Source organism: Lissotriton vulgaris, chromosome 6, assembly GCF_964263255.1.
Source record: "Lissotriton vulgaris chromosome 6, aLisVul1.2, whole genome shotgun sequence".
NCBI lineage: Eukaryota > Metazoa > Chordata > Amphibia > Caudata > Salamandridae > Lissotriton > Lissotriton vulgaris.
The window spans coordinates 1,724,273,764-1,724,298,038 of record NC_141694.1 but is presented as its reverse complement, the minus strand read 5'-3'; the positions used below and the strand labels follow the sequence as shown (position 1 = coordinate 1,724,298,038).

The window sequence follows — 24,275 nt, the reverse complement described above, 5'->3', positions numbered from 1 at the left end:
AAGCTGGACCACATTGAATGCATAGACATATAGAAAACAGTATCCCCACAAGAATACATAAAATCGTTAGCAGTTTCCAACCCCAAGTGGTGAGCATTGACCAGAACCACCCCGAGAGAGTCCAAGTACCATTATCTGGATGTATTTCTGCAGCAATTTTATGTAGTTTGGAAATTGCATCATAAACGGATGGTGAGTTGCCAGGTACGTAGACACAGCAGCTACTTCCGATAATTCTACATGCCCCCCCACGGTCGGCTAGAACTACATCTAAAACCATCCTGTTCTGTAACGTAACAATTCTAGAGATTTGCAATTCCTCAGTAATGTTCCCCAATGCGACAGCAGTATCATTTGCTACAGCCTCAACTACACGAGTCAGTCTTCGTATTTTCCGACTATTCAGAGCTGCCCCAACAAACGAAAACAGTCCGAGATTAAAATCCACATACTGTTGCAAAGCAGTGTCTGTCTGGTCTACGTCATCTAACACAACGGCACGTTTAACACGGTTCAGTATAAAATCATGGTACAAAATATAATCATTATGGTACATCGGTGGAGCAATAAATACAGGAGGCAGTACAAAGGATACATAACAAGTACCTAACCATCCCAAAGGGAGCTGATGATAACCCTTCGTTCCGCAAATAAAATACGTGTTTCGTGATGCTACAAACGATATACCATTCGGGCTGTCAAACGTTATCGTGTTATTACATTCGCTTTTCCCAACCGAAATCGTGCCTTTATTACGTATACATAGATCAGCTTTCGTGGCAATGACATTTATAACATGTGAACTGGAGACATTTATGTTACGTTGATTGCTGTAAACACGTGGGGCAGAGATATTGTCAGGCCGGTATTCTTCCCATTCAAATCTAGTACCTTCAGCTTGCGGATACCCATCTCGATCATGGTAGCACACTTTATTTAAACGGAAAAGCACCCCCCCTTTGGTTGGCCATCTCAAAGTGAAGAGCAGGGTGTACCAGGCGTTGCAGGATCCATTATGTGAGAACGGAAGTGGAATAAGTGGAGTGCCCCCTTTCTTCTGGTGCCCCGGTAACATCCCACACACCCAACAATTTGAAGTATTGGTCATATTATGCGTATGATGCAAGATCTGAATGAAGCTATTGTTCAGATAAGTTTGTCGGTGCCGTTCTTCATGGTAAGGCAGGTGAAGTGAAAATGTTCAGATGGAGCCGGGGTAGTCGGCAGCAAATGTTCACGTACAGGTACCACAAGTTCAACTACCCAGGCTATCACTGCTATTACCACAATCGTTAGAACAAAAAGAATGGCACCCAGTATGCGTTTATCCCGTGATGCAGACGACGCCATAGTTCAATTGCAGTTCAAAAAGTCTTAGATGTTCAAAAGTTCAGGAAGTGCACAAGTTCTCAAATGTACATATGTATGTATTATACCTAAAAAAAGAAAAATACGGTGCTGAGCTCCGAGGTAGCCGTTGTTTTCTTCTCCGGGCCAAGACGGGTGTCGCTACACTTGGCAGAACTGATCCCCCCCCCCTTGGAATTCCCGGTTTCCGTTTCACAAACCTGGAGCGGTAACCAACCAGTTCAAAAAGACAACCCAAAAAAAAATCTTCTTATCGTGGCCGTAGATTGTAGTGCTCTCGTCCAGAAACAGTGTGGTCCGGGAAGGCTCCCTCAGCTTCGGCCGATGTCACTGCTGGGCTCTTTTCTTTATCCAGAATCTCTTTGTAGTCGGTCAACACAACAGGATTCACCAGGTCAGGAGAGACACGACGGCAGTGAGTTGAGTGTATCCACCGCTTCCTGTTGGTTACTCGTACAGCCGTGCGAGTAGCCAGGAGGACCTGCTCGGGGCCACGCCACCTCGGTTCCAAGCTGTTCGTCCTCTCAAACGATTTGATCATTACATGATCACCAGGGCGAAGATCATGGCCCTCTCCAGTAGAGTTGTCAGGGAGCGCTTCTCGAACCTGTTGATGAATAGAAAGCAAATCATTTGTTAATCGTGCCAAATAATCGTTCATCATTATACAAAGCACATCATGTATCAATCGCGGCTTGGGCACCCCCCAAATATTCATAGGCCTTCTGAACACCACTTCATATGGTGTGAGGCCTGTTCGAGAGAGGGGTACTGATCTAAGAGAGAGTAATGCCAGCGGTAAAGCATCCGGCCATTTCAATGACGTGGACGCCACGATCTTAGCCAATTTTAGTTTCAACGTAGCATTATACCGCTCCACAAGACCTGCTGACTGAGGGTGGAACACAGCATGAAACTTCTGCTGGATCCCTAACCCCTTCAGCACGTATTCCACAATTTTCCCGACAAAATGAGGCCCATTGTCGCTCCACAAAAATTTGCAAACTCCGAATCGAGGGAAGTACTCCTTGAGCAAAACCTTAGCTGTTGTCAGCGCTGTATTGTCTTTCGTGGGGAAGGCTTCAACCCATTTGCTAAAAGCACATACCACCACTAGGACATACTTAAGGTTATTGCAGCGCTCAAGCTGGATATAATCCATTTGGAGTACCTCGAATGGTGCAGAAGGTGGAACGAACCCTCCTTTCGGAGTATGGGTCCCTTTAGCAGGATTGTGCTGTAAACATACCAAACAGGTCTGTACTACTCTCTTAGCTGTATTAGCTATCTCGGGATGCTCCCAAACTCGTGTTAACAATCGAGTAATTGCAAGAGCTCCCACGTGCGCTAACCCATGTGTCATTTGGACCATCGCTTGCAAGTAAGCTGCAGGCAACTTCCATTTCTCCATGTCCTTGCTTCTCCAACACCCTTCATCGTCTAGCACCCCATCAGTTGCCCATGCCGCAAGTTCTGATTCAGTAGCTGATTTCTGAATGTCTAATATTTCCGCTCTAGCATCATTCCATCGCTCTGCTTGGGATTTAGTCACATACATGGGGGAGTTAGTTCGAGACATAGCCGTTTGTCTCGCTATGCTGTCTGCAAAGGCATTTCCCTTTCCCACTTCATCAGTGATCTTTTTATGGGCGCTACATTTTATGATCGCTACTTTCTTTGGGCAAAGCAACGCATTTAGGAGATCACGCACCAATTCTCCGTGCATAATGTGTTCTCCATGAGAAGTTAAAAACCCACGCTCTCTCCAGAGTAGACCAAAGTCATGTGCTACTCCGAAGGCGTACCGGCTGTCTGTGTATATGTTCACACATAGGCCAGCACTCAATTCGCAGGCTCTTGTCAGGGCTATCAGCTCCGCTGCTTGAGCCGATTTCTGTGGTATTCTAGCTGTTTCTACCACTGTCTTAAGTGTCGTTATTGCGTAGGCTGCGGAAGTCGTGCCATCTGGCAGCCTCAGACATGATCCATCAACCCACAGTTCCCCATCCACATCTGGAAGTGGCATATCCTGTAAGTCAACACGACCCTTTGTCTGTTCCTCGGTGAGGAAAACACAGTCATGGTGTTTTTCTTCCTGACCCTCCTCGACCGGATAGGGCAATAAAGTGGCAGGGTTCAGAGTAGCACATCTTTTTAGTGTGATATGTGGCGCCAACGGGGTAAGCTCGTATCCTGTTAACCGTGCACTAGTGAGATATTGGGTCTTTGTTTGGTTTAGCAGGGCATCTACTGCATGAGGAACTAACACCAACAATTTGTGCGATAACACTATTCCCTCACTCTGCCGTATCGCTACTGCTGTTGCTGCAACTGCTCGGAAACACCCAGGTAACCCTCGCGCTACAGGATCAAGAATGGCAGAGAAGTATGCACATGGCCTCTGCTTGTCCCCATGTGCCTGCACTAACACTGATAACGCGCACCCATCTTTCTCGTGCACGTACAATGTAAAAATCTTCGTATAATCTGGTGTACCTAATACGGGTGCAGAGCAAAGGGCTTGCCTCAATTGATCAAAAGCATTTTGACATTCATCTGTCCATTCAAGGGGCATTGGTGTCGTTTTGGACAGTAACGCTAACAGAGGCTTGATAATGTGCGAAAACCCCATAATCCACTGCCTACAAAAGGACGTTAACCCTATGAAGGCGCGTACATCTCTTTGCGTGCGGGGGACTGGTGTATCTAAAATTGCTTGAATTCGATCTGATGTTAATGCACGTCCCTCCTTAAACAAAAGATGACCGAGGTAGGTCACCTTGGGTCTACAATATTGAAGCTTTTTCTTAGAAACCTTGTGATTATTCCGTGCCAAAAAGGAAAGCAACGCAATCGTACTCTCCTCACATTGCGTATAAGAATCTGCGGCAAGCAGGAGGTCGTCCACATATTGGATCAGAACAACCCCCGATTGCAGCTCAAAGGAATCAAGCTGTCGTTTCAAAGCCTGGCTGTAGATACTCGGGCTCTCAGTGTAACCTTGGGGAACACGACAAAATCTATACGATTTATTATTTAACGTGAAGCCAAACAGATATCTGCTATCGGGATGGACAGGGATAGAAAAGAAAGCGTTTTTCAAATCAATTACACTAAAGGTCGTAGCCGTTGGTGGTACCAGCGTAAGCAAGGTCGTAATATCAGACACCACCGGGTATTGGGGAACGACAATTTTGTTGATCTCTCTCAAGTCAATAATAAAGCGATAGATTTTGTCATCAGTATCTCTTTTAAGAATCGGGAGAATAGGGCTGTTACAAACATTATAAGAAACCTCTTCCACCACCCCAGCCGCAATCAGATCTTGGACAATGTGAGTCAGGGCAATTTCTCCTTCCTTCGAAATCTTGTACTGTGGCACCCGTGGCAGAGAGGCCCCCTCCTTAACAGTAATATGAATGGGTGGAATACGCATCTCCCCCACATCCGTGTCTGAGATCGCCCATAACGTGTGCGGGAGAGAGGCCAAAGCGGGAATGTCTGATATAGTATAGAACCTATTCGGATCAGGGTAATTGTCATTCAGGATAACCCGCACTCCTTCAGGAGCGCACCGGATCATTGCTCGAAAATATTTAAGCAAATCAAGGCCCAAGATATTATCTGGGGTATAGGGAGATAACAAAAATTGGCCAAAACTAAAAAAATTATCAAGACAGAGTGCAAGGGGCTTGGACAAAGGGCTAGGGGAGGGTGTGCCATCGAACCCTACACATGTTATCATTTCGCCAGACAGGGGAGCCCTCGGAACCAATTTCTTTGACAGAGCGCTACGAGTAGCTCCAGTGTCGACTAAGAATTGATCAGTAGAACCCAAAATGCCCGCTGTTACATATGGACCTTCCTGATCTACCGGCACTTCAATTGGCTCCGCACCCCATCCTACGCAATCCTATGCATGCACATAATCCTGATGCTCCACATTCTCACCTTCTGAAATCTGATATTGGTTCCGTCTATCAAAAGTATTTCGTTCATCCTGGCCACGGCCCCCTTGCTCAACCCTTCCACGATCACCTCCGCCACCTCTCACTCCCGTATAACCACCCCGCGACCTACCACTTCCTCGACCACGCTGGCTACGTTGTTCCCGTAATACCGGACAATCCTCAGCCCAATGACCAAACTCCTTACAATACGCACATTGATCCTCCGCAATATCCGTACGACCATACGACGAGTTTCCTCCACCTCGTCTACCCCTACCGTTCCCTCTACCCTGTGTTCCACGAACCTGTGCCAACATCACCTTCGTTTTCAATTCTTTTGCTTTCTTATCAACACTTTCTTTAGCCTCCAACTCCTGCCGCTCATAATACTGAGCCATAGTTAACAAAGACGCAGGGGTCGCCGTAGCCCAGGAACTTTCACTCGACTTCAATCGCTTGGCAATCTCCGGCAGGAGAATAGCCACATACTTATCTACAAACAAATGTCGACCTGTATCGTCTGTTAAAGATTGACCAATGTAATCATGAAACGCCTCTTCGAAGCGTGTAAAGAAGTCTGAAACTGTTTCATCTGGCTTTTGTTTGCACGAAGCTAACATGGTCCAATCTATCTTTTTAGAAGGTACGAGCGTTTTTAATTTAACCAGTATAGCCGTTGGAAGGTCTAAAATCAACTGGCAAGGCTTGCATGCTGGTTTCCTTTCTAGGTCAGCTTGATTAATCTCTTTCCATGTACCCCCTAGTACTGTCTCATCATTATTCTTACGAATTTGTCTCCACATATCAGGCGGAAGTATTAACCCAAAGAACAAATCTATATCAACCAGAGTCATCACACAAGATGAAATAGCCCCTTCCACCCCCTCGTAGAATGCTGCCGGATTCTTACGAAGATCAGGTAGAGAATTTTTCAATGCCATAACATCCGCTCTATTCCAGGGCGTATACACCCAATTATATACAAAATACCCCTTCGCATCTTTTGACCTTCTATCATCATCTGTACCTTCCCCTTTCGGTGGAACATACAAGGGTGCAGCTTCACGCATAGGCATAACATGCATTGCAGAACTCTTATCTGAACCCCGGAGAGAACACTCCTTAGACTGCCCGTCGGATTCCAGCCCGGACTCCTTAATCTTTTTCTGCTCGTCCCGCAATCTGATAGTTTCATCTCGCAGCTTGATCAGTTGCTTGTAAAAGGCATCGACATCTGCAAGAACAAAGACACCTGTTTCTAAATTCTCACGATGAACTGACGCATCTTTAGGTTCTAACGTATCTGAAAATTTACGAAATGAGGTAACAACTTCATCTGCCAAAGCGGACATAAAATACACTAACTCTTGGTCTGTCCAAGTACTCCTTTCAGCAATAATTTCAGACTGAGTAACAAACTTCGTATTCACTGTACGAGCCCAACTACGTAAATGTGCGGATCTCTCCGCGGTAAACCGGAGAGCCGATACCCCTTTCTTTCCCGACTTATCCTGTCCTTCATCGTCCGATTCTGCAAGAGGAGCCGTAGGCGAGACGTACGGAGGCGGTGATCGATCTAATAAAGAAAAATCATCAATTTCATTATTAAGGACAGGATAAAGCGGTCGACGAATAGGGAATTGACCCGTCGTTTGCAATTTACGTTCCCGTTCCTCCCTTTCTTTCTTTTCCTGCTCCTTTTTTTCCTCAAGCTGTAAAGCCTTATCCCAAGCAGCCTTGCGCTGCTCTTTGTCCGCCAAGGCAACTTCACGTTTCATTCGCTCACGCACCGCTTTCTCCCACATTCGCACACAATCAAACATGTTCTGTCTAGACCTTCGTTGAAACAAACATTGCTCCACAAACTGTACTTTTCGCAAATCGAACGACCCATGTAGAGGCCATTGCAATTCGGGATCAGATTTAGTGTACTTATGCCATAATTTGCTGTACATTATAGGGGGAAGGCCATGCTTTATATACATGTCCCTATTTGGTGTTCCCTCTGGGGGAGCCGGCTGTGCTTCCGCTAACCTAATTGTGGTACCATTTCCAAGACAGCACATCCCTCGGAGTGTGCTTAAAACAGGCATGTTCAAAAAGGGTACCACGAAAGCGCGATACCGTAAAAAAAAATGGCACTTACAGTACTTCCCACAAATGTGCCGCTCAAAGGAAAAAAACAAAATTAGAGAAACATCTCTACATGCCTGCCTATGTGAAGTGCACTACACATATACTTTTTCAAAGATCACAAATTCACAAATTCACAAATGTTAGCTAACTCAAATCAAAATCATAGATCATAGGACTTCGGCAAGCGTCCAAGGACTACCTTACCGATCACAAATCATAGAACTTCAGTAAGCGTCCGCAGACTACCTTACCGATCACAAATCATAGAACTTCAGTAAGCGTCCGCAGACTACCTTACCGATCACAAATCTTACCCAAAGCCTCAAAGGTCCAGTTTCCAACTGCCAAGGTCTTGTAATCGAATCAGCCAAACGGCACTTTATCCAGCAACACGGACAATCGAGGACTCAGTCGGAGACCGGCGCCACCTGGAAGGTCAGATCGGAAGGAAAGGAAAAAACACCGTGGGTGCCAAGACTCAGGTCACTCAGTGGCAGCGCGCGTCCATGGCGAGTATCCAGACCTTCGTCACGACCTCTCCATCAATTTGTGGTATTGGGTTCCCAAGGCCTACATGCTCCGAAGATAACCCACTTACACCGAAAGAACTGTTGGCACGGAAACTGAAAAATGCAAAGAACAAGTTTATTAAGACCCCATGGGGTGGTGGTACATTCCTACAGCACCCTTCGGTAATGCAAGAAGTATCACACCGAACATCGGTGTGACCCCCTCTTTAACAGGTAATAAAAGGACAGGCGGTACAAAATTACAGAGCATTATGGACATATAAGGTCATGTTTTGGAACACTGCCAGCTCATTGGAGGGTTTCAAACCCACTGGTCAGTTTGCGACACATTCCTAAGGGGTGACTGGTCAATGGGGACTGCGCATGTGCAGGCTTGACCGTTACTAAAAATAGCCTGTTGCTGGGCAAATTCAAGTGGTCAGTGGTACGGACAACGGACTAAAGGCCATGCTGGCCACGAGGCCGCTCATGATCTAAGATGGCCGCCGTAACACACAAAATGGCGTTTTCAAGTTTGGCCAATATAAGAATGAAACGTGTAGCTACAGTTAAACGCTAACTCGGCCATCGTCAAATTACGACACCAGGAAACGTCTATCTCCCCAGGTGGCCGTTCTTGTACGTGGCACGGTGAAGAGGCTGGTATTGGCCAATCTTAATTGCCGTCTAGGAGTATATGGCTGAAAAGCTTCAGTCAGGAACCTGGGTCCTATGCCGTGTACTGCCTTATATGCAATGCAGAGGGCCTTGAATTTAATGCGGCTCTCAACTTTCAGCCAGTGGAGTTGACGAATGGCAAGAGTGGTGGAGTTGCGGCGAGGAATGCTCAGGAGAATCCTGGCGGCCGCATTCTGGATGGATTGCAGCTTTGTTATGACACGCTTCTGGGTGTGAAGAAAGAGAGCGTTTCCGTAATCCATTTTGGAGAAGACTAAGGTAGAGACCAAAGTCTTCCCAGCTGAGGGAGGGAGATAAGGCAGCAGCTTCTTTATCTTTTTCAGAATAAAGAATGAAGACGACACAACCTTGTTTGTATGGAGGTCAAAAACCAACTTGCTGTCAAAAATGACTCCCAGGTTTCTGGCTTTTTCCACTGGAACAGGTGGATGGCCGAGCTTTTCCGGCCACCAGCTAGAAGACCATTCTGGAGAGAGTTTTCCAAAGGTCATAACCTCGGTCTTGTCCGAGTTGAGCCTAAGACAATTCGAGGCCATCCAGGTACTGACCTCAAGCATAGCTCTCTGGAAATTGGCTGCCACAGTGCAGCCGTCCTTGTGGATACCCAGGACCAGCTGGGTATCATCTGCATAAGATGTAAGCCGTACTCCATGTGCCTTTATTACCCTCGCTAAGTCTGCTACATAGATGTTAAATAGCATGGGACTTAGCGAGGAACCTTGTGGAACTCCACAGGGGAGTGCAGAAATGGGAGAGTAGAAATCTCCCAGCCTTACTGTCTGGGTACGGTCTGCCAGGAAGGATGAAATGAGATCCTTGGCCAGACTGCTTATGCCCAGAGCTGTGACACGGTCGACTAGGGTGGCATGGTCGACCGTGTCAAAGGCCGCTGACAAATCCAAAAGGATGAGGACAGCCGCCCCTCCCTGATCCATAATCGCCCTGATCTCGTCAGAGGCCTTTATCAGGGCGGTCTCTGTCCCATGCCCTTTCCTAAAGCCAAACTGGGTTTCATACTAGTATGAGATCATTTCCATTCGATATAGTTGATCAATGTTCCCGCCCATAATTTACTTTCCCATGATTTTATTCCACCCAGCAATATTAGTTTCAATTTCATATACAATGTATTCAAAATCATTCAATTTCTTCCTCTCCTGGGGTCACACGATCAGGTCCCCAGGAACATTGAGAAAAAGTCAGGACTTTGGCTGCTTGTCAATGTCAGCGGCTTCAAGGTTTTCTGTGATCACCTGCGCAGACGCAGCCCTTTCAAAATGGAGTTTGCAACACCCTTCAGGCCCAGATACCAGCTATCAATGAAGTCAAAAAGAGACACATTAGAATACAAAAATAAAGTAATGCACTGTTTACCACTTATTTCTACTCTAACCCCATAACTTTTTTTTAACTACAGCATCAATAGTTAAGCAGAACATATAAGTTTGAGCAGGAGCATGTGCATTAGTGTGTGAAGCATGAAGCCACCATCTTGGCACTAGTGCGCAGCTGCAAAGAGTCCCCAACAAAAGCAAAGAAACGTCACACTACGTAGATGTAGCAGACGCAAGCGCAGCAAGATTCCCACGTTTTCGGTGTCCATATTAGGACACTCTGGTTACTGTTAGTAAAAGTACATAGGAAAGCTTCCCCTAGATACTAGAAATGTTGTGTAGTGTGGTTTTTAGTAATCACAAAACATGTGGGTTAATAAGTTACATGTTATTTTGAGAGGATTGAATACGAGCAAATTTCTGTACTTATGAAACCTTGCTCCATTAGGTCCCTTGCTCACTTTGCCACTGGATACAAGCTAGCCTGGCTGTTGAAGGGTGTTACCCAGAAAACGGTCCCAGGATGCTTGTTTCCGGTTCAGGGAAGACCTGGCTTGGCAGTTCGGACTGGACTGTTCCCATGAGGCACAGGGTCAAGACTGATTTGCATATAGCTGGGTCTGATCTGAGGTGGCGAAGTGAGCTAAAGAATGATGATGGATTCAACCCAGATCTGTGAATGGGGTGAGTTTCAGTGCTCCGTCTATCATCTCCTTGTGTTTGCTTTGTTTGCCCTAAGTTGGCAGGGTATTCCCAGACGTGGGTCCCTTGCTCACTTTGCCACTGGGTTCAAGCATTCTTAATCTCCCCCTGCCAACCAACAAGCCACTTTAGAAGCATCTGTTCTTAATTGTTCAAGATATTATGTGTATTTTATTTATTTGGGCGGATAATGGGTGGACCCACTGTTTCCACAGCTCCTGCCACAGGATCTCAATGTGGAAGCTCCTCTTGGCCTCATTGGTTACCTCTGTATGGCCTCCACCTGCTCCTCTTTTATCTTTGCCCTCAGTGTGGGCGCTGGGCCCAAAGTCTGGTAGGCCAGGGCAGACTCCATGTTCCCCATTCTCCTGTCCGCCAACTCGTAGGAGTGGGCAAGGATGAGAATGTTGTTGAATAAAATTTCTGTCTGTCTCAGAATGAGTTTGGAAAGATTAGGTGACTTACATCCTTAAATGAGCTGTGCTATAATTTCATCCAGTTTGTCAGTGCCAGACCATGCACTAGCCAACTTGCGCAGTCATGCAAAAAAAGCATCTATGGTCTCTCCTCCGTCCGGCTTTGCCTGTCAGAGCTTAAGTCGTTCATAATCTGGATTTAATTGGGGGTTAAAATGTCTACCAAGTGCTGCGACAGCCGCATCAAAATCATGATCCGCCCATGTTAAGTAAGTTCACAGAAAGATCGTAGAGTTCATCACCATGCATGTGTAACACCATTGACCTCTTTACTGCGCCGTTTGTCTCCTGAGTGGTGCAAAAATAATGTTGCAATCTCCCAATCCACTGTCCCCATCTCGGTGCAGCAGTTGCTGGGTCCGCCAGTTGATAGAATGGTGCAACACATTGACAGGGCTGGGAGCCTTGCTGTGCCACAGGGCGGCTGCCAGAGGTGGTGTTGACATGCTCTTGGTGTGCTTACGTTTCTGTCCATTACGGTGTTGGAACCCTCTGGCTGTGATCACCTAGTCATTCCCCTTAGGCTTCTGTGACTACAGTACCTGCACCTTCCCACGTGGTCTTGCACCTGTATAAAGGCTTAGGCTCTTCTCCCCTCATTCTGTTCCCACCTATGAGGGGTGCTGGGAGTCTCCAACTGACTTTGAAGCATATCGTGATGGCTCAGCACAGGGATCTTCCTCCCTAGGACAGGCACTCGTGTAGGCGGTCTCCTATGGAGCAGGCCTTTAGCTTCACGGCAGCCACATGGAGTGTGGCTGCAATCATCAGCTCCCGACTGGACCACTTCAACGTGGCCTAAGACAGCATCGCACACAGAGTTGCAGGGGCTGCAGGGTGGGGCACACGACTGCTCCTGCCACTCTTCTCTGTCACAGTGGCAGATGGAGCCTTGCTCCTTCAACCTATCACTCCGCCCTGCGCACTTCACAGGATGTGCGTCACGTGCACTCGCGCAACACTGGCCAGGGTGTGTGCATCCTCAGATGCTCTCAATGCCAGTGTGCAGCATGAGCATTCATTATACTCTGGCCCATTCGTCACCAGTGTGGGCGGAGTAACAAAAGGGCACCCTAGGACCTAGCCAGATATTGCATGTACACTTACATTAATATTATGCTCGCATATTTAGGGCCCCATTAGGATGGCGGGCGGATCGTCCTCGCCGGGCGGGCTGTAGCCACCGCCAGCCCAGCTGGGGCGATCCGCCCGACATCCTCTCAGCAAAGGCCCCGCGCCATATTACAGTGGCTGGGGGGCCCGGGGCAGACGGAAAGACAGTCCAGCGCTTTTCCGCCTGGTCGACAAGTTGACCAGGCGGAAAAGGGTTTAATATGGTGGCCGTGTCTGTTAGACACCGCCAGCCATATTAGGATGTTTGCTTGAACATGCCTTTCCGTGGCGTCAATGGCCACGTGGCAGCAATGGCATGCAGAGTCTGCCTGCGGGGGCCGTTGCGGGCCCCCAGGGACTCCAGGGGTGGGTGGTGCACATGGGGGGTACCTATGGTACCCCCCTGCAGTTCCATGCACAACTTGGCAGCCACCGCGGCATTGTGGCGGGCTGTGCTGAGTGCACTGCCCGCCACAATGTGTGGAATACAGGATGCGCCCGCATCCTAATGGCCCCCACGGGACCCCCACTGTTATGGCAGGCGGTCCCATTTCATGATGGACCCCTTAGTGTCTAACGTGCTCTAACCTCGAGCGAGCAAAGCTCCTTAATTTTTTCCCTCGGACCGTTCCCGTCCCTTAGGATGCATGTTTATAACATTATCGGGTAGCGGCTTGGGATGCTCACTACACCAGTGATCTAGGGTGGCAATGGGCTGGTGTCAAGTTCCTTTGTGAGTGTGCTGAAGGCAGCCCTTTGAAATGTTAGTGGGGCAGAGGATAGATCCGCCCCACTCATCCGAGCAGGGTGACCCATCCAGCCAACACCTAGTCCTCGCTTTGTCTCACTGTCTTGGAAGATTACACAAAAGCCATCCGTCAACTATTCACAGTCAAGTGACCCAGAACACAGGATGCAGGAATCAAATGATTTCGGCAAAAAAATTCCAACTTTCTAAAAGTGACATTCTCAGAATTGTGACTTAAAATCTGACTTTGCCATTAAAGAGGATTTTGAATTGCATCTCTTTTGAAAGCAAAGAGGACAATTCTACCTATTTACAATCGAATGATAGGAATTTTTTATTATCATTATTGTTATTATTATTTATATTGTCGTCCAATGTTATACTGTGAGAGAGGTAGTAAAAACGGATTTGGGATTTTTGTACTACCAGAACATGTAAAACTTTAAAATACCTGCCTTACCTTTTCAATACAATGCTCCCTGCCCTATGGACTGTAAAGCGGCCTGTATAGGGGTGACTTACAGGTATTAAAAGGGAGTTTTAGGCCTGGCAAAAGGTTTATTTTGTCAATTCGCATTGGCAGTTTAAAACTGCACACAGACTCCAACAACAATCCTGAGAAATGTTTTTAAGTGATATTTAAGTGGGTGGCGCAATAGGTATTTCAGGCCTGCTGGTAGTGTTTAATTTAGAGGCCCTGTTGACATGTAGTACCACTTTAATAGGGACTTGGTAAATTGAATTTACAAATTGGATGTAAGCGAATTTAGTAATGTTTAAATGAAAAAACACAAGTACATTAGCACTGGTTAGCAGTGGAAATGTGCACAGAGTCCTAATGCCAACAAAAATGAAATTCAGAAAACAGGAGAAGGGAAGGCAGAAGTTTAGGGTTGACCCTACAGAGTGGGCAAAGTCCAACAAATATATTATATCTAAAGGCCATCTGTTGCACTGAGGGCCCATGTCCTGTTGAAAATCTGCATTGAGCTAGCACATTGTTGAAGGTAATCTTTATCCAGAGACACTTTACTGATTTGCATTGTTGGTGAAATTGAATTTAGACTACCTATATGGAAGGACTATCGGTAAGTGCAAATTTTTGACCATTGAATTCTAGATTTGACTAGAATTTATTTATTTATAAAGTTTTATATAGCGCAAACAAGATCCCGAAGGATATCAGAGCGCTTTACAAAAGGTTGGATGAGTGGACAAAAATGAAATGTACATAGCAATTGTGATAATACAATAAACAGTAAACAGTATACATTTACAAATCGAACACACAAATTTGACTAACCAGTTATTGTTTTTTTATTCATAGAAACTGTTCTTGAATTTCTTAATGAAACTAATAAGGGTCGAAAGAAGAGTTCTGCTGTTACAATTACAAAGGCACCAACCAAAAAGAAAATCTACAAAAAGGTTCTGAAGAAACCTTCTTCTCCAAAATCCACTAAAAAAACATATCTTCGGAAGAAATTGGTCCTTAGAACGACTAAATCCCCACGTGTGACCAGTAACCATCGTTTGGTAAAATCAGCAACACTGAAAAAGAAGCCTCAAAGTGGGCATGGGCCACCAACCAAGCCAAAGGAGCCCTCAACAAAAACAAAATTAGATATTCGAGGGAACATGAAGGATTCTTCCTTTTTGTCGCCAAAGACGAATACCTCAAAACCAGCAAGAATACCTTTACATTTCAAGAAAAGTTTACCACCAGTTCAATCAAAAGATGCCAGAACTTAACCTACTCCCAACAAGAGAAAGTAGAGGTGCGGAAGAAAACAGGGTTACATTGGGAAAGTTTAACTAAAACTAATCCACTGAATGTGGTTCACAGAGATGAGAAATAAACAATGAAGAGCAAAAAAAGCTTATGAAATCTCCCAAGCATGAAATGCTGTCTGCAATAATGGAAGAAAATCAGCTCTTGGATAAGTGCACTTTTAACAAAATAGAATAAATAAAAACATACAAGAGGACCCTTCCAATGGGGACTGACCAATCAGTGTTGACAAATGTGGTGCCGTCTGCTTTCAAGCTATTTAATGACTTTTCATCAAAATTACTGCTAATTTGCATAAATAAATTTTTAAAAAAAGATTCCAATTCACAAATCCACATTTGAACATTTTGGATAGGACTCATTTTTCTACAAAATATATACCCACAGCATTTGGGCCCTGAATTCCTGAATCACAGTTTGGCAGTGGTGGCTGCCGTCAGTGTAAAGTGGTAGGGCAGTGAGGCGGGTGGGGGGTGCGAGGGAAGGAGGAGAATAAAAATGTAATACATTTACTTACCTGCTGCTCCTGCTGAAGCTGCTGGTTGCCTTGTTGCTCCTCTCACGATGGAAAGCACAGGCTCCCCAACCAATCCAGATGCAGCTCTCATACTATGAGAGCTGAGCCAGATTGGCCTAAGCGGGCTCGTTTGACGCTTTCTCAGGCACAGGGAGTCTGTGCCGTTTTGCGTTTCTCCTCCCGACTGTAGAGTATGCCGGGTGGAGAAACCTAAGTGTGCGCTGTTTGGCCGGCCTAAGACGGCTGGCCAAATAGACATGCGCACATACAGTGCCCTGACCACTCCTCCTCTCTGGCATAGGGCGGTCCGGCCCTAGGGCTTTTCAGCTCAAAGTTCAATGATAAATAAAGTGATATAAACATTGTATTATTATCATTTTATTTATCTGCTGTCTCTGAGCAGTGGGACGATGCTCCACCGCCATTAGGGAGGGGCCGCCCCAGCAGTTTGGGACCTGCAGGTTGAGTAAGACTTTGGTAGAAAATGCAGAATCTGCACCTGTAGTTTAGGACCAAACTTTCATGAACAACTAAGCAATGCTGCAACTGCTGGTCTTTTATTGGTGTAGGCATAGTGACAGCATTACTGAGGTCAGCAAAGCGCTGCCTCTTAACCATTACACCTAAGGAAAGGGTGGGAATGTAAATCTGTAGCCCTATGCTCATGCATCTCCTAGGCAGTGGAGTACCGGGTCTGTCATTTGATTACTTTGGTCTGCAAAGCTGCAATAGTTGATTTTTTACCCATTGCTTGCACAGGGGGTTCCTCCGCGCGATAGAGTCCTGGGTATTCAAAATGCAGACAGGACACATTTCAACCCACTTGCTGAATTGCAATTCTCTCTGTGGCATCCATGCACATGTTCAGATTCATAACTTTAGCAGGGAATTGGAAAATGAATTTGCCAGAAACGGTACATGCCAACATCGCCCCCCATGTGCTACCAAACAAAACAAGCATTTCCAATGCAATAGGTCTCGCATTTGCGAGAGTTTGAGCTAATGGCATTGCAAATGGCAATGCCTTTTAATTATGTGTTGATTTTCAAAACCGATAAATAAAAGGCATTGTTATTTACAAAGCCAATAGCTTAAACTCTCGCAAATGTGAGACCTATTACATTGCATTAGGTCTCGCATTTACGGGAGTTTGAGCTATTGGCATTGTAAAAGACAATGTGTTTTAATTCTGTTTTAAAAACGAAAACAAAAATAAAAGGTGTTGTTATTTGCAATGTCAATAGCTCAAACTCGCGTAAATGTGGGACCTATTGACATCCAATGATATAGAGGAATCCATATAGATTCAGATAGCCTCACACCTACAGTAATAGGCAGCACACATTCAGTCACAAATAACCCAAATACATGCATATGATGAAAAGAGAGAGGGAAGAGTGTCATATTGTTGGATGAATTCAGGGAAAATAACATTTAAGGCACAGAAAGTATCGGAGTTCCAACTTAGGCATCTTTCATAGTGATCACTACCGGTAGGTGATCGTATACCTAAGTCGCTTTGTTCATGAAATCCTCAATATATATGGATTTATTTCTCGTGCATAACAACAAAGTACAGTAAGCACACACATTCAGTACATAGCCTCCTTTGTCCAATCATACATGAGAAACACTCCAGTTTCAGAAAAGAAGAGCAAAGAATAGCCTAGGCACTGTTCCAAAATCATCTTTATTTGAACATGCAAAGTGTATATCACATTGAGCAAACCTTCCAGAATTTGCTGAATTCAGTCTTCTACCCAAATGGCAGTCCAAGCCCAACAAAGATAAGCATATTTGCATGATCACAACTAGGACGGAAAGCAGATTATTCAGATGACCCAGCAACACCAAATACTAACATGTTCACATCATCATTATATAGATTATGATAATTGTTTTGTCTTTAGTTGAGCTACCTAAATAGGAGCAAAGCAATTTAGTCTGAAATATTAGGATACACACAGACCTATGTGTGGATTAAGTGTTTCATACAATCAAAACAAACATGAAAAGCATAAGAAAACAAGCATAACCCCACTGTTCCATGGAGTCGGAGCTGGGCCTGCGCAAAGAACTCTAATGTGATTAAACCGGGCCCCGTGAAATACGCCCACTGGCCCTCCCTCTTGCATCGGTCTCTGTGTTACTTATGACATGGGTCGGGGAGAGGCTGATGGAACAGGGAGGGTGAGCTGGTGGGGTATGCATAAACACAGATGTGTGGGGACGGGTGCAAGTAAAAGAAAATAGAAAACAAGTCAAGCACACACAAGTAAACTGCCTCTTTTGCAAGAAAAAAAAGTACAGTACGAGCCGAATGTACACAGATCTGGCGTAAGTGCTAGAGTGGGCGAATATGAAGCTGGGGAACTGGGGTGTTGCTTTTAAGTAAAATCACTGTCACAACAAAAACAAACATGACCTGGTACACTTACTTTAAATATTAATTTATTTGCAACGTAGTAGACCATTAGCCTATGATAGGGCTGAGATTTCGATCAATACCTTATCACTATCGATCTAAAACCCCGCTCTGGTCGACTGAATCTTTATTGCCTGTCATTGAGAAATAAAGTGCATCTTTACCAAATTAGTTCCCCCATTAAAGGACTCTGCTTCAAAGGATCACAAACAACTTCTAGCTTTCAAAGGTTTATTATAAGTTGTAAGTACAAGCATCTCAAGATGAGATTCACCAAATACACGGGCCCAACTACATACACGTGTTCTCTGAAAGCCCTCAGACGAACAACGGAAACTATCAATACCAGTTCTAAAAACAATAGTGCCGTTAGCATAGACACGTATTGAAATCTATCGCTCATTACAGGCGGAAAGAAATTACAGGTTAGGCTTTCCCTACCCTGCACTAGATGGTATCCCTACTTAACCAGGTCTCTACCTATCAAAGGTGTCAGCAGTGAATGACTCCCATAGGAAGCCACCCACTCTCGAACTCTTGATGAAAACCTATAGTTCTCCAGTCATGACCCCTCTCTGCCTACCCATCCGCTCTCTTAAGGGTCCTCAGGCATCTGCTCTAACTCCACCCAGGGGTGCTGTCCCTAATACAAAATCACAACAACATTTAGGACGCCCCTCGTGAGACGCCCCTCACGTGGTGTAGCTTCTGGCTGTTTCCATGATGAGGCCTTGCGGTTAGAGTCGACCTTGCTTTCCAGACGCTTCTCCGGCCCGCTGATACCCCTTAAACATTCCGGAACCCTCCTACATGTCTGGTCCATTTCAAGAACAGGCTTCTATTCATATTTAATAATTGAATACCCCCTTTTCTCTTCCAGACAGACATTTGGAGCCAAGTCCCAAATCTTATGGTTTTCCACCTGCGTCACAACATTCCCCTTTCCAGACTAATACGTGTAAATCAACATTTAAAGCTTTCCAGCCCTACAACAGTTTTATAATATTCGATTTCTTCTTTAATTGTTAGCATGTTAATACTCTTATTCTACTGATTCAGTAAACACATCTGTAAATCAAAAACCCACTCATTAATTCTAAACATTAGTGCAATCCACATTGTATATTTCAGTCGCCTTCCCCCTCCCGCCTTGCTCAGGCCCTGAGGCCTACCACGTTCTACGTTTCCGTATGTCATCTTGCATTTGACAACTGCACAACATAGATTCAAGAATATTCACGTTGAATAAAATCACATAGTATCACATTTTGCGAATTAATAAAAGAACTCACATCTATATAATATAGTCCTTCTGAATAATATAATGTAATCATAACATGAGTGCGGTCCAAGAAATGAAAGGTATACCAGTCTGATTCCTTCTGTCATGGCCATGCATGAGGCCTGTCTCTTTCCGTGCTCACAGCACGCCATCTTCCTATTAGCAGCTACATTTAACATGGACCATGATTAATCACATCTAATAAAGTTATACATTGCACTCATGTCTTCATTAGTTCCACTTCTATATGCATTCTCTAAGTTAACCACATAATTTCAGAATATAGATGTAGTTACTATCAGCACTCATGGCATTTCTCTTCATGGTTTGTGCTTACTACGTATAAGTGTGATGCATTTCTACATTTTGGTTAGTTTGCGCTCTCTCAGTTCCCCCCTTTGATGACCTCTCGGGGTCATCATTAACATTTAAACTGCAGTGATTGCTAGCATAACCCGTTTCTGTGTTTGCAAAGCCCTCAGACTTCGGTACTGACTATCTTGTATGGCAGCCAATCTCTGCAGCTGTTTACTTCGAGCTCTCTCTGACCTTCTTGATCTGTACCATTTGAATACCCTCACCAATCCCCACAACACAATCCCACAGATCAATATTATGATGATAGGTTTCAGTATTTTCCACACAAAGCTTTTGCCTAAGGTGGTGAGCCAACCTCCTGCGTCACTTATCCCCTGGCCCACCTTTTCCCAGACATTTTCTCTGCTCAAGTCTTCGATCTCCTTGTGAATATCAGTTATGTTCCTAATAACTTTATCAAGGGGCTTCGAATTGTCTGGAATGTAGGTGCAACATTCTTGGACCTTCAAAGCCTTACAGACTCCGCCCTCTTTTGCTAATAGGACATCTAAGGCAAGACGGTTCTGAAGAACCATAGCCCTTATCGATTGCATCTCTCCTTCTACCAGCATTAAGGACTGAGCAGTACTGGCAGACAACCTGTCTACGACTGTTGCTAGCCGTCTAATTTTAACATCATTAAGAGCTAATCCCAGAAGTGGGAACACAGCTCCAAAGACATCTCCAACCATTTCTGCACTCACATCTCTCCTTCCTCTCGATGATGTCTTGCCCTCAATTATCTCTAAGTCTTGGGCATGATATATTTTAGGGAAGATAATTGCCAAGTAACATGAGCCATACCAATTATCAGGTAGCTTCACGTAGGCATTTCTCCCACATACAAAATATACGTTAGGAATCACTTGCATTCCTTTCAGGAAGTCTTTGGTGTAATACTCCAAATTGAAAGCATGTTCACAGCTAACCTCTCCCACGTATACATTTTCATAATACGTTTTGGCTCTATGGAGACATAACTTTCCTCTCTTTGTTCTATCTAAAGCTATTGGACCACTACTACCCTTTCTCTTGTGTGCCTTTTCTTCTTCGGTCCAATCCGTTTTCCATTGTCCTGATTTCTTCAAAATCTTTTGTTTCCTATTCCGATCATCCACCTGCCCTATGAACTTCTTCTCGACCTCTGACACCTTACATGTCAGGTTATTTCTGCGGGCATGTGAAGTGTCTAATGTAATCCAAGGAATGAAGAACTTGGCCAATCTGTCTTCACTCTTCCAGTAGTCCCATTTGTTCATTTGCTTATAATTTGGGACTTCTGGTAACACTGAGTCATAATTGGAGAAATAGTATTCAAAACTATCTCTCCCATAAAATATACTAAGCAATAAGCTACATGTAATGCCATAAGTCAGCGGGAGGTGATGATAACGAATGCCTTCATCCACAGATGCCGGCAACTGCATGCAGACATAGCAGTCCTTGACCTCCATGGCATCTACATATTCATACAGTAATTTTGCATAAGCATTTGACCTAAAGTCACCTTGGGACTCATCTACATGTAACCTGCGGGCTTCTGCAGCCAATAACGCTTTCTTGTGTGTGTTTTCCCCTTTCTCACCAGCAATGGTGGGTGTAAGCGCTTCTGCAGATGCCACATCAGTTACCTTTGCCTCCTCCTCACGTCCCTTTACATAAGAGACCGTTACCACTAAAGCTATTAGTATTATCACTCCTACTATTAGTGTACCTATTATACATTTCGCTCTGCGGTTCTGAGTACCGGCCTCCATTTCGTCAGATAGTGTGGTTCTCTCTTAACTCAGCACAAAGTTCCCTCCTTTTCTTCGTTCCTTTACTGTCTCTTTTACTCCTTTTGTCCTGAGAACCACGCAACTGGAAGCTGACAACCCTTTCCGCCAAAGTCCTTTTTAGTTCAAATACAGACAACCCTAGCCCTTCTCCATCATCTCAGGGAGAGTCCCTAAGAATCTCTGCTTCCTAGGCGCTAGGTAATCTTCTTTTCTTCACGCTTATTTACAAAGTCTTTTAAGCATCCACTATCAGGCGCTCGCCTGCAGCTTCGACAGCAAAGTTCAATATTTCCAGACGAAGGTTGTGCTCTTCTGCGGCTGATATCTTTGAACCAAAATCAGGGAATTGCAATTCTGTGAGAAACATGTCCTTTATCTTGCTGAGGCGGGGAGGACGGGGGAGCATGAATGTCAGAGACCCTTCTTGTTCGACACCGGGCACTAACAATCTTATCTCCACTGTCACGATGGGCTCAGAACTGGACACCACCACCGCTCTGATCCTCCCCGTCACCGGTTTCGAAGCCATCTGTCACCAGATATGTCCACTCGGGGGTGGAGTATCTTCTGTTAGGCACACGCACTCTTCTTGACCTCCTCAACTCTGGTGCTTCAGCGCCCTGAGCACCGTCTTCTGGGTCTGAGTCTTCTGATATCGGAGGAAGGGTTCTCTCCAGAGTTGACCTTAGGCTAGAGCTCCTTCTCTGCGGCCAATCAGCTTCTCCGCGTACCCTTCTACTCCTTCTTCTCCTCGTTGGTTCACGCTCCCTGTCAGACCTGTCAGTGTCTGACTCGTACTCCCAGCTACTTTCTCCTTCAGTAGCGTTGTCTGTTTCGCTGTTGTACTGACCGTCCTCAGCTTGGTCAGACTCGTTCCCTGCTTCCTCTGGCACCTCTACAGCTTGGCTAGCCCCCTCTATGGCTTCTCGGTCCGCCTCTGGACGTCTATCCGAGAGAGGAGCTGTTTCTATCAGAGGTGCTGGAACTCTCCGCGTATGCGACGCGTGGATCCAATTGGGCAGGCCTCCCACTTTCACGGCTGTGTTTGTGGTCAGGATGATCTGGAAGGGCCCACGCCAACGAACATCCAAGCAGCTGCTTCTTACGTGCTTCTTCACCAGGACCCAATCCCCAGGAAGCAAGTCATGACAAGGGTCCTGGCACGATGGTACCTCGGCAGCCTGCACCTGAAGGGACACAGAATGAATGGCGTCAGACAGTCCCTTACAATAGTCCAGGATCATATCATCTGTGATGCTAATCAATGCAGCAGTTGGGACAGAAGGTAACCTCATTGCTCTTCCCATCAGTACCTCATGAGGAGACAAACCAGTTCTCCTATCCGGGGTACTACGGAGGCTCATAAGGACCAATGGCAACGCATCAGGCCAACTCAAGGATGTTGATGAACACACCTTTGCAATTCTGGCCTTGATGGTGCCATTAATCTGTTCCACAATTCCTGAAGCTTCCGGTCGGTAGCTGCAATGTAGTTTTTGATCAATATTTAAAGCTGCGCAAATCATTTTCACAAGCGAGCTGTTGAAATGCGTTCCCCTATCCGATTCCAAAGAGGCCGGCACCCCGAAGCGCGGGATAAGCTCCCTGAGCAATATCTTAGCTACTGTGAGGGTGTCGCACCTGCGTGTAGGATATGCCTCAACCCATCTAGAGAAAACGCAAACAACCACCAGGATATAACGGAGGCGGCTGCACCTTGGCATTTCGATGAAATCTATCTGTATTCGGTTGAATGGACCTCCTGACCTCCCTATGTGGCTCAGTGCAACTGGTGTCTTCTTCCCTACATTCAACTGCTGGCACGTCACACAACGCTGGCACACTGCTTCAGCGGCTACTCTGAACTTGGGGTTAAACCAGGTCTGTCTAAACACTCTCAGCATAGCATCTCTTCCTAAGTGGACAGGACCATGTATTTGTCGGGCCATTGGGCTCACCATCTCATTGGGCAACACTGCTCTGCCATCTGCTGAAACCCAGAAATGGGCCTCCCCCACCACACATCCTGCTTTTTGCCATGTTTCTTTTTCACAGTCAGGAGCATTTTCTTGCATTTCCTTCAGTTCGTCCCAAGTATCAACAGTTTCCAATATCATCGCTAATTCAGTCCTTACACTTATTCCACCCACTTCCACCTCTGTGAAAGAGTATCCTGTCTCCGCGCAATACCGTGCGACTTCGTCGGCATATCTATTGCCTTGTGACACGAAGTCCATGTTTCTGGTATGCGCGGTACACTTTACAACAGCAATACCTGCTGGACATTGCAATGCTTCTAACAACAGGCGCACAAACTCTCCATTGCGAATGGGAGAGCCTGAAGAAGTCATGAAACCTCTTTGAGACCACAACTGCCCGTAATCATGAACTACCCCGTAACCATATTGACTGTCAGTGTATATGGTGACTCGGATTTGATTGCTTGCCAGGCAAGCACGCGTCAGGGCAATAATCTCGGCCACCTGAGCGGAGTGTACTCCTTCCAGGCATCCAGCTTCCACTACTCCAGTAATTGTGCAAACAGCATAAGCTGCTCTTAACTGCCCAACTTCGTCTCTTACACATGAGCCATCGACAAAGAAAATTTCATCTGGGTCGGTCAGTGGCTCATCTACGATGTCGGGTCTTGGTTTGGTGCATAGTTCAGTCACATCGAGGCAGTCATGGTCTGTACATTCTTCATCATCTTCGATATCATTTGGAAGTGGCATTAAGGTAGCAGGATTTAAAACAGAGCATCTCCTGAGGGTCACATTCTCTGCAGCCAGAATGACTTGTTCATAGCGCGTGAGCCTGCTATTCGTCAGATGCTGAGTTTTAGTCCTGGTCATCAACAATTCCACTGAATGGGGCACATGTACCTCTAACGGGTGCCCCATCACTATATTTTCACATCTCTCAATGCTGACACCTGTTGCAGCAACGGATTTGAGACATCCGGGCAACGCTGCGGCTACTGGGTCTAAAGTAGCCGAGAAGTAAGCGACTGGTCTACGGGCATTCCCATGGATTTGGACTAACACAGACAGCGCGCATCCCTCTCTCTCGCAGCAGTAGAGCAAGAATGG

At 45.7% G+C, this 24,275-nt stretch overlaps 1 protein-coding gene across 1 annotated transcript in view; it reads left to right on the top strand.

Moving 5' to 3' along the window:
* The window catches only part of HHIPL2 (HHIP like 2), a 330,904-nt gene extending 315,794 nt beyond the window's left edge, over positions 1 to 15,110 (top strand). The window contains exon 9 of the mRNA XM_086925469.1: positions 14,363 to 15,110. Coding sequence (XP_086781595.1) covers positions 14,363 to 14,787 — 425 coding nt within the window. The 3' untranslated portion in view covers positions 14,788 to 15,110. The remainder of the gene's footprint in view (positions 1 to 14,362) is intronic.
* The last annotated feature ends 9,165 nt before the right edge of the window (positions 15,111 to 24,275 follow it).